The sequence below is a fragment of the Bacillus rossius genome, assembly GCF_032445375.1.
Source record: "Bacillus rossius redtenbacheri isolate Brsri chromosome 4 unlocalized genomic scaffold, Brsri_v3 Brsri_v3_scf4_1, whole genome shotgun sequence".
Taxonomy (NCBI): Eukaryota; Metazoa; Arthropoda; class Insecta; order Phasmatodea; family Bacillidae; genus Bacillus; species Bacillus rossius.
Window position 1 is genome coordinate 27,888,559 of NW_026962010.1, and position 12,245 is coordinate 27,900,803.

The 12,245-nt window shown below is 37.0% G+C and overlaps 1 protein-coding gene across 2 annotated transcripts in view; it reads left to right on the top strand.

Moving 5' to 3' along the window:
* LOC134541496 (periostin-like) overlaps nucleotides 1-12,245 on the top strand; it is a 378,277-nt gene that overhangs the window by 330,132 nt on the left and 35,900 nt on the right. For both annotated transcript variants that reach the window (XM_063384985.1, XM_063384986.1), the window contains exon 11: nucleotides 994-1,184. In XM_063384985.1, coding sequence (XP_063241055.1) covers nucleotides 994-1,184 — 191 coding nt within the window. The remainder of the gene's footprint in view (nucleotides 1-993; nucleotides 1,185-12,245) is intronic.

Consider the following 12,245-nt stretch of genomic DNA (forward strand, 5'->3'; position numbering starts at 1 on the left):
AGTATCAGTTATAACTTTTAATTATTTTTACGGCCCGTAATCAACACTTTGCCACTCATACCTAGTATTCTCAGAACATATTTGTTTTTTACGAATTTTTCGCACCACCTGCTCCATTCCCCGCTGTTATGCATGAAGCGACTTTTCTTGTTGTCTGGTTATCTTCATAGCTCGAGTTTTTTGTGAGCTTTGAGAAAAATTCGACTTGAATTTGCGAGTCATGATAAAAATAAATTCATGTCACTAATAAAATGTATCTATAACCTAGAACTAAATCGATAAGTAGCAAAAATAGGTTAATGCAAAACACATGCAAAGTCAATTTTCAGAGAAAGAGATAATTTATATTAGCGCCGTTAGTTCGCCAGCCACTGAAAACTCCACTAAGCTGACGGATCATACCATAGAGAAATATAGAATTTGCTAGACCTTACCAAATAACCGTGCGGCGGAAATAAAGAAAATACACGCATTCACTCTTTGTATGTGTATGGCCTATGATTTTCTGTTGTAGAAATGAATTTACCCCTTTTTCACTCCCCTAGGGATGAAATTTCATAGTAATGTGTAACCTTTGTGTTAATCCAGGCTATGAGCCAGCTGTGTGCCAAATCACATACAAATCTGTTCAGCGATTTGGGCGTCATTGAGTAACCAACACACACACACTCACTCACAAACTTTTGCATATATAATTAGTGGGATGTGATAGTGGTACACTGAAATGCTAGTAGGCTATTATGTGCTGGTGAAGACGGTTACTGGCACTGGAGGTGGTGATGCTAGTCGGCGATGACGTGCTGGTGAAGGAGGTGACTGGCGCTGCAAGTGGTGATGTTAGTCGGCGATGACGTGCTGGTGAAGTAGGTGAATGGCGCTGCAGGTGGTGATGTCAGTCGGCGATGGCATGCTGGTGAAGGAGGTGACTGGCGCTGCAGGTGGTGATGCTAGTCGGCGATGACGTGCTGGTAAAGAAGGTGACTCGCGCTGCAGGTGGTGATGTCGCTGGACGAGCAGAACCCTCTGAGGATGCAGGTCTACCGTCGTGCCACGGGAGTGGAGGACGCGCTCATAGACAAGCCCGACGTGGACGGCCTGAACGGCTGCCTGCACGTCATCAACAAGGCTCTGAGCCCGGCCAGCACGTCCGCCGGCGACGTCCTGCGGCACGACGGCAACTTCAGGTTGGCTTCACTGAGAGCTCCCGAGGCGACCGCAAGTATCGTAACAGGACAATATGGGACACTCTGACCAGTTAGCAATGGCGAAGCGCGAGACTCTTTATTGCATTCCTCTCTTGCTATTTTTCTCTCTACGCCGCTAGATGTCATTCCTGCAACTAGTCTCTCGCGCTTAAAATACATATTGTACCAATACGTAGGTACACGGTACACTTATGCCACCAGGTTCACTGACATCACTTGTCTCGCATATTTCTCTCCAGTTTCCCATACTGTTCCAATTATAATATTTGGCGACAGGCAACTTCTGTTGTAACGATAAGGAAAATGGTTTCTAGAACTAAGAAAAAAAATGGTTTGTATTGAAATTGAACTCGAATACGTTATAATTTCATCAGAAACTCTTAGAAAATTTTGCACTTAAAATTTGAAATTATTATATTTGTAATGATTTTTTTCCCTGGTACAAAATGAACCAAATTGAAATTAAAAGCTATATATATATATATAGCTTTTATATATATACATATAGCTTTTATATATATATATATATATATATTTCATGTTTGAGTCTATCCGCACTGTAATCTTTGCTTATTTTGAGTTATGAATTGTCAAATATTTAAAGTACACTTATATTTAAGGTCATTTTACTGTTGAGACTGCCTAGCATTTGATTTCGTCTAATAATCTAAGTCATTATGTCTTCTAGGTCGCTTTATTACTATCAAACTTATTAAAATCAAGATACTTTTGCAAGTATTTTATATTTTAAGAAGTCACGCAATTCCGTGAAAACTAATAATAGAAGTGAAGTAGCAGTAGGTAACTGCTCCCTGATGATGACGACTGCAATGTCGACCGAAACGTCTGTGAATTATTCGCCAAGGACGCTGCTATAACCCAGAAGCCAAGCTACTTCAGACAATGGCCGTAAAAGCCTGCGAACATTATTAATAATAGAAGTATTTCCATATCACTGAATGTATATAATGGTTCAAATTAAAAAAATTAAATTGATTTTAAAATATTTAATGTTTGAGACAAGAATTTGTCTTTCATCTAGAACATAATTTCATGTAATCCAAATGACCATTTGTTAAGAACTCGAATTTCATTGAAATCGAGAAATTTTGCTACATTGACTTACACTATTAGAAATTTTGATCGAATTCAAAACTGAATGTTTCTAATGTGTCAGTATTGAAGCTACTACGGTCTCTTCTCACAACACTAATTAGATCGTGAGTTTTCTTTGCTATTGTACTATTTTTAACTGCTCCATGATGACCCAGAGGGTTATGTCCGACTAGCTGCAATACCCGGCGTTGCCTGGGCTGAACACAGGGTGAAGGGGACCTTTTTCGAAATCAGATGTAGTTAGTAATTGTCTTCTTAATTTGAATGTCAAGTGTGAAAATTAATTTATATCACTTTCAGATCCCGACAGATGTTGTTCTGCCAGTTTATAGTTATTTACCTGGTCTGTATGTAATTTAGACTTTATAAACCAATATAGAAAAAAGCTGAAAAATAAGAGATTACTAATACTGAAAAGATTCCATTATCTAGCTAATGCTCGGCGTGCATTGCAATGCCTCATTCAGTTCTGTTTTGTAATATGTTTGAAGTAGTTCCACATATACAAATCATCTATCCATCTCTTTCTATATATATATTTATCTCTATCTACATCTATATACATATATGTATCCCTCTATCTCTATTTATATCTTTATATCTACGTATATACTTCCCACTATCTCTATATCTTCTATATATAAGTCTCTATATAGCTCTATACATCTATAGGTACATCTCTTTATCTAACCCATTTCATTCTCTATACCTCGCTCTATCTCAACTTATCTCTCCGTCTCTATCTCACTCTATATATATATATATATATCACTCTATCTCTGTCTCTCTTTTATATTTAAATAAATTGTGCCATGCGTGCGCACTTATACAACAAAAACAGACGAAGTGCCGCTATATAAAATGAAATAAACACATTTTTGACACGATTCGTGCTCCAGCTATTGAAAAATAGTTATACCGTCTCACTAACCTTCATGGGCATGCGCATAACAAATCACCAAAATTTCATCGCAATCGGATAAATGGTATAGGAACGCATACGGCACAAGCAAACGAAAATTAAAGACATGACAAACGCATCAAACGATGGTGCGTTTAAAATTCAAGGCAACTCTATCTATTGACGATGTTAAGAACAAAACTGTTATTAGCGCCTTTATTTTCCTAGCCGCTGCGAGCTCCACTAAGCGGACTGGTCTCACCAAGGAGATAAAATATTAATTTGCCAGACCTTACTATGTGTATGATCGTGTGTCAGACATAGAGAAATGACACTCACTCACTATTTGTATGTCTATGACCTATGATTTTTTTCTGTTATAAAATGAAATTATCACTTTTTCACTCCCTTAGGGATAGAATTTCATATTAATATGGTTTATATGTGTTAATCCAGGTTATAAGCTAGCTGTAGGCCAAATTTCATTCAAATCCATTCAGTAGCTTTTACGTGAAAGAGTAACAAACATCCATCCATACTTACAAACTTTCGCGTTTATAGTATTAGTAGGATCCACTTGTCTATTATGAAGTGGACTGCACACAGGAGCGGGTTCCGAAACACTTCTTCGTAAGAAAAAGGGGGAAGGGGGGATTAAAAAAATCAAATATACATTAATTAAATATTGCACAAGTGTTTTTAAAAATAGGCGCATGTGCTTATGTACGCGCGTTAGAAGTAATACTTACTTGGTGTAGAAAGCAACTAACTTTAATTTTGCATGAAAATAATTGTTTGAAATAAAGTAATAAAATGACGTTATATTATAATTACGATTGGTAAAGTGTTAAATTAATCAAATTAAAAATATTAATAAAAATTTAGTATTTAATATTAATATAAACACGTGTATAAATATAAGGTTTTAATTTAGTAAAATATTCAAAATAAATTTTAATTAATGACTGAAACAAATAAAATGCTGAATGTTTATTCTAATCTAATAATTTTTATTATTTCTTCAATATTAACGTAATTATTTATAATTTATAATGCAATTAAATTATACATACAGGGAACATAACCTCACAAACACCCCCATGAAAGCCGCCATACGATACTAATCCTTCCACAGACACTCCCTGCTAGCAACAATATTAGCTTACAAGCAACCTGACATAGTTATACATACGGTAACCAAACTTTACTTACTCTGCCGCCCTCTCTACCTCAACCTGGCCAAATACCAAGGAGGCACAGAGGTCAACAGTGAAAGCATGGGGAACGGGCTCAATGGTGCCTTGTTAGGCGTGTAGAAAATCATGAGAACCTTGAGCCGACTGGGGAGGCCATATTACAGGATAAAATAGTTAAATATATACTAGTCAAAATTAATACAAACAGTGGTCTGAGTTAAATGAATACAACAATATCGTTTCTCTGTTCCTTATATTTTCTTTTCTTTAAATTCTTTTACTTTAAATAATAACAATAACAAGTTTAATATCAATTGATGAGTATACAGTCATACTGATAGTAAAGGTAAATTAGATACTTAAGTTAAACACATTGATTTTGATGTTAAGAATTACATAGGTTAAAATTGCATAGGTTAAGTCAAAAAAAATTAATTATTAGTCCAAAACAATGCCGAAAATGCTAGGTTAAAATTTTCTCTTTTGATATGTGGTGGCTCATGGTTGCTCTTCTGCATGCAGAAAGTAACAAAGATCTTTCCTGATTAGACGAGCTGCATCAGGCACTGAGGAGCACCATGACTCAGGTGACGAAGAAGTTGTGTGTCACGAAGTAATCGCGCCCATGGCCACCCACGCCTTCCGCACACACACACTTGCGGTGTACGGTGAATTAATTAAGACATTGATGTCAACAGATTAAGAAACGGCTGAAGCTAGGAACCGTTACATCATGGCCGACATGCTTCAAAAAGAAAGACGTATTATTTTGTGCAACTGAAGAAGACCATAGAGTTGAGACATGTAAGACTGCACATGTAAAACAAGTAGAGTTACATTATAGTGCAGTTTCCCAAATCAACATTCTTTATGGACAAAAGTAAAATTATTTTGTTGTAAAACTAATATAAGATTTTTAACACAGAAACTTATCATTTTATAAATATAAATTATGCTGAAATTTTTGGTTACAAGATAATTTACAAATTCAATAATTAAAAAAAATTATGGCTCCTAGTTTGCTATACAAAATAAAATAAAAACAATAACTATAAAATAGATAAAGTGAGCATGCGCATTACTAAAAATGTGCAATGGCACACACTCCTCCACTCAAAGGGAAACAGCCGGTGAGTGGCAACAGTTAATAAGTCCCAAAACTAAAATAACATCCCAATTACAACAATACCCACATAAACACTTAGCTATATATATAAAAAAATTACTATTCCACATTAGAAGACGAGGCTAAGGGAAACAACATTGTCCCGAAAGGGAAAGTAGGTGAAGGATTTGGGGGGGTGGTCGAGATGGAGCGCAACTTCAAGAAAAGGATAATGCTCAAAATGAGGATACAAATGAAGACCAGGGAGGATATGGATATGGCAGCAAGGTTAAAGTGAGAGTAGGACTCAACGTGTTGTTGCTTCGGACGAAAGAGATTAACTACATCATGAAAAGGAGCACCGTTAGGACGGGACTTTAACATACCATTAATATCCTTAATAAGAGAAGCATTGGTGGTTAAATTAGGGAGTGATGCAAAGGACGGCTTGCTGAGGTTAAAATTAAATTTTGGGTTGTGAATAGAAGGTAAAGTTAGATTGAAATGTAAAGTAGAAATGACTGACCCGAAAGTTTTGAAAAATGGGCTTACAATGTCACAATGGGAAACATTACTTATATATCCACTACCCATTAAAGAAATAGTTAAAGGTGGAAATGACTCCGCAGTTGATCGACACAGTAAGGTAACATCCAATGAATGATTACTAGCGAATAACCAAAGTGTATTGGTTTTTAGAAGGAAAGGTAAATCCAGTGAAACAAAGCTTTTATCACAAATTTCATAAGTGGGTTTACCAAGAAAAAGGTTAAACTCACAATTACTGACGTGAGCATCAAAAAACGGAAAGATCGGGGAACATAAGGTTACACCGTATTTTTTACAACCCGAGAGAGAAGAAGAAAACACAGGAGCAAATATTTTTCTGTCTGGACTAACCAACAAAGTATCGTGCACGTTGAGTAAAAGATAATGTTTGAACTCAGAAGAGAAAAATGGGAAGGCGAAAATGTTATAAGCCTCAAAACTGCTATCCTTGTTTGCTAGAGGCACGTTAACAATGACATTTAATGAACCATTATAGACAATGGCTTGGACTTTACTCAAACCATAAAACATGTAGAGATTATCATGCGAAATTGTAGCCAACATATGCAAGGGTAGGGCAATATACTGTTGAATTTTAAACAAAAGATCAATAAACACAGTGGGTGTTAGAAGAGTGGAACTTAGTTGTCCATGAACACTGTTTTCAATAGCTTGTCTTAGATCGGAAATTTCCAGCCGAGCACTAGATAATGTCTCACTAACCCTAAACAAAAGGGTATTTAGATCAATTCTCCAACTTATTAATGTGATTTTGTCCCAGACTTCATGGATGGAGCTGTTAAATGCTTTGTAAAATTCATTATGACTATTTAGATAATGTAATGCCAAATTTTTAATGAGAATAGTGTTGTTTATAACTCTGTCTTCTAAATTCTTGACCACAATCATATGATGTAACATACTGTTAGAAATGTCATCTTGATTCTCGTTAACCACTTTCAGTCTTTTCTCCAAGACAGTCAAATCATCACTATCTAGGGTACCGAAAACTGTCTTCAATATAGAACCACCAAAATTAAACCAACCACGTTTTTGCCTTCTAGGGCGATGGGGCAAAAGTGAAGTTAAAGCCATAGTCTCAGTTTTGTATGCAATAAAGTTTTCTTGTAGTTGTTTGACCACAAACGCAAAATTCTGATTCCAAGCTTCGTCATCGTGATGACCACTATTCAGTGAAATAACTTTGTTCAGGAAAACATCCAATTGTTTACTTTCATTTTCAAGTTGAACTAAATTGAAGTCAAGCACAATGGAAGAAACATTGTCCGAAAAGATGAGCGAATCTTGTTTTTCGAAGAGAATACCAGAATTCAAATGATTTACCATAACTCTTCCAAGAGCGAAGGAGTAGGCACAAACAAGGAGGCACAAGACCCCGAACATGGCACACGACCACAAGGAAATACAGGAGACGGGAGATTCACAGCGACACTAAAACAAGAACACAGGAAAATACCTTTGGATAGTGAAATATAAAATAAAACAAAATTTTATGATTTCTAATAATTAATAATACCCAACATTATTCAGATATTACCCACACATCATGTGATCTAAACTAGAGCATACCCATAAAAACATACCCTAAACAAAGATAAAATAATAGATGTTATAAAAACTTAAATTACTACCATGTTTTTTTTGGTTTTTCTACCTTTTATGTAATATGTATAAAGAATAGGCCTATTCTGAAAAAAAGTTAAATAAATTCTGAATCCTCAAGACTAGGATCAGTGGGTGATCAAGCCACGATCAAACTAAGTCAAGGATCTGACAAAAGTAAACACCTGCAGTGAAGACCAAACGAAAGGACCTGCAGATCCCAACATTGGACAATTCAAACTGGAGGTGGAGAGTGATACCTTTTTAAGTGTGAAATGTGAGCTCTGGTCACATAAGCACCCGTGTCAGGATCAGCTAGGGCAGCTGTCACTGGGGTTAGAAAGCGTTGGATGTGATAAGGGCCTGACCAGCGAAAAGACAGTTTCGCCATCCTCTTATCCACTGCTTTACTGGTAGGATGTGACTTGCATAAGACGAGGTCACCTCGTCGAAAAGGATTTTTGACTCGATTCTTATCATATTCAATACGACTTCTTTCATGTGAGTGCTTAAGGTTTTTAAGGGCAGCTGCCCAAATTACTTTAATGTTTTTAGAATCCTTAGGTAACAGGTCATCCAAGGACCAAAGATTAGACAAGGGATTGTTCGGAGCATAGGTGAACATCAATTTGAAAGGCGAAGATTTATGTGACTCATGACGTGAATAATTAAAAGCCATCTGAAGCCAACGCAGATTTTTGTCCCAACTAACTTGATCTTTCGCATGGAAGGCAATTAAAGCCGAACGGAGGTTACGATTGAACCTTTCCGCATGCGAAGGTGGAGGATAGTATGGTGACAACGTGATATGACGTATACCATGTGTGAAGCACATAATTTTGAATAATTTGGAAGTAAATTGTGATCCATTATCCGAAACTATTGATGAAGGAACCCCAAAACTTTGGAATATGTAGGATTGAAGAGCCCGAATCGTGGATGGAGCATCAGCTTTTCTTAAAGGAATCAACCAAACAAATTTGGAAAATGCATCCACACAAACTAATAAGATACTATTTCCATCTTTACTCCTTGGAAAAGGGCCTACTAAATCAACAAATAATTTTTGCATAGGTTTGTTGGATATTTCAGAAGACAAAAAACCTAAATGTGTATTCTGAGCAGGTTTACTAAGTGCACAAAGATGACATTGTTTGACTCTATCAGCCGCCTCAGCATACATGACTTTCCAAAAAAAATGCCTTTTAATAGCCTCAATAGTTTTATATATACCGAGATGAGCACCAATAGGCGAGGAATGAAAATATTCGAATACCAGGGGTTTCAATACTTTGGGAAGAACAATACGTTTCTGATTGTTTCGAGTTTTGGAAAACAAGATACCTTTGGACAGAAAATATTGTTTTTGTTGGATACCTGAACTCAAATTTTGGACAATTTTCTGCAATTCCTCATCTTCCTCCTGATGAGCCTGAATAGTCTTGAAGGCTAAAGGGAAATCAGTGACCAAAACATTACAAGTGGCTTCCTCCTTACTAGGCTGTGAACAATCAAACATACGTGAAAGCGTATCAGCAATTACATTCTGTGTTCCTCTTATATGCTGAACCTTGAATTTTAGAGATGAGATTGTCATGACCCAACGACCGATTTTGCCTAATTGTCGTGGGTGCGCCAAGAGCCATGATAGAGCTTGATTATCCGTTTCCAAAAGGAATTCTGTATGTTCTAAGTAAGGCCTGAACTTATCTATACCAAAAACAACAGCGAGACATTCCAATTCATAAATAGATGCTACCTTCTCTTGATTGGTCAGAGTCTGGGATGCAAAAGCTATCGGATGACGGGCACCATCAAACTCTTGTGCTAAAACTGCCCCTATTGCTGAACCTGAAGCGTCAGTTTGCAAAATGAAAGGTTTCAAAATATATGCCATACGGAGCACTGGTGGACTCATTATATCATTCTTTAGTGTTTCAAAAGCTTTTTGTTGTTTTTCTCCCCATTCAAATTTCACATTCTTTTTACGGAGTTGATTCAAAGGAACGGCCTTCTCGGCCAAGTTAGGAATAAATTTTCCAAAAAACTGGACCATACCGATAAATCTAGCTATACCTTTAACATCGCGGGGTGGAGGAAACTCTCTAATGGATTTTGTACGTTCTGGATCGATGGAAATACCTTGAGAAGAAATTTTATGACCAAGGAATGAAATCTCTGGGACAGCAATTTTAATCTTTTGTGGGTTAACGGTTAAGCCTGCTTTCTCAAGACGAGAGAAAACTTCTCTCAAGTGTTGAAGATGTTCCTCAAAATTCTCAGAATATATAACAAGATCATCCAAATAATTGTATACAAATTTAAATTTAATGTCATGAAAAATTTTATCCAATAATCGTGTGAGGACTTGAGCTCCAGTAGCAAGCCCATAAGGAACTCGAGTAAACTGGTATAAATTCCAGGGTACACAAAAACTAGTGATGTGCTTAGATTCTTTTTTGAGAGGGATTTGATGATATGCTGAATTTAAATCAATGGTGGTAAAGTACTTAGCTTTAGCAAACCAATGAAAAGCTGAATGTAGATCGGGCAAAGGAACTGATTCAATCTCAATCTTTTGATTTACACGACGGAAATCGACCACCATTCGTTGCTTACCATTAGATTTAGGAACTAGAAATGCAGGACTCGCATACTGAGAGGTAGACTGCTCAATAACGCCTTTATCCAAAAGTTGCTGTACTTCGTTTCGCAAAAGATTCATCTGAATGGGTGCCAATCTGTAAGGTTGATTTTTAACATAGCTGCTATCTTTTAGCTTAATCTCATATTCCAAGAGGTTGGTAAGACCTAGGTTAGAACTTTAGAAAATGATTCACATAGTTTTCTGATAGCAATACGCTGTTCATCAGACAGATGGCTCGAAGTATCATTTTCAATTTTACTAGAGTTGTGTACATTGATTTCAGCAAGGTTATCAAGGTGCTGGTTACTGTCTGCAAACCGAATTTTGAGTTTAGGTAGGAACTTAAAGAAAATACACTTTTCTTGCACATCAAGTATAAGTCCGGTTTTCATCATAAAGTCTGCTCCGAGAATACAATCCAAACCTATGTTTTTACATACCAAGCAAGGGAAAACCCAAGTAAAATTTGCTATTTTTAATTTAATAGTGGCGCAACAATCTATGGTTAAAATATCATTAGAAGCAGAATAGCACTTGAAATCGCCTTTTACAATTGATTTTATGCCCTTAGCTTCCTTTAATTTGGTGAACAACTCATAGGAAATGATAGAACGTGTAGAACCCGAATTAACTAAAGCGGGAGTATCAAAGGAACCAAACGATACCACAATACGAGGTACTGGGACGGAATTTATTCCCACAATATTAGGGGAGTTAGGGAGTTAACCTTACAAACTTGATCTGGAAAGTGTTTTCGTACTCCAAAATATGTTTGAAAACAAAGAGCTGAGTTAATCTGCTGAAGAACGTGAGCATTATACTGTGAATTAGGCTTCCGATCTTGCTTGCAGGGTAAGTCGCTCACCTTACATCCCTGCTTCTGGCGTTTTTTTGTTGCAGAACCTTGCAGTCTCTGATAACATGGTTATTTCTTTTGCAATAATTACAAAATTGACCTTGTGCTTGATTGCCTGGCTTAGTTTTTGTTTGGTTGTAAACACTACTCTTCCCAAAGTTAGGATTAACCTGTGTGGTGTTACATGAACTGTGAAAACCATAGTTTTGAGTCTTAAATGTGGGGTGGGCAAACTGTAGGTTACGGTGATGATCCGCAAACCTAACATTTTGCGAATGGATACACATTCTGTCGAGCTCGGAAAATGTGGAGGGTTTACTGAGAAAGACTAACCGAGATCTCTCATCAGGGGAAAGCCCCTCTAGGATGGTGTTAACAATTTCTTGTTCAGTTACACTGAGTCGCAAAATGGCAGCGGCCTCCTTAACCTCATTTACATACACAGAAAGTGGTTCATCAGGTTTCTGTAACCGATTGAAATTATTTAATTGCAATTGTGTAAGCAACCTGAAGGGAATAAAAAAACTAAGGATATTCTCATGGTAGGCATCGAAGGAAAGGTTCTGGACAATTGCCAGCTGAGTCCTTTCGGCTAAAGGCCCAAAAGTGAAAGGGTAAATAGTTTCCAAGATCTGCGACTCATGGATGGTGTTGCTTTGTCGCAATTTAACAATAATCTTAAGGAAATTTAAAAATTTAGGTATGTGCAACCCATCAGTGGCCGGGAAGTCTTTCAACATTGTTTCGAGAGGATGAGTAAGTTTACCAAACACATTTGGCAGCTCAAAATTTCTAGAGGGAGTAGGATTATGTGTCGAGCTTGCTGATGTACTAAATACAACATGAGGGTTCCGACTCGTAGACTGAGTGGATGTGGTATAGGCTGGGTTGGTTTGGTTAGGAATGGACATAGGGCTACAAACGTTGCCGACAGGATCAAAGTCCACCTTGGACGGACCAGGAGCTGATGAAATAAGTGGATTCGGGACAGTGGAAGTGGGCAATGCCACCCTACTCAACTGTTCACAAATATTTGTCAAGGATGTG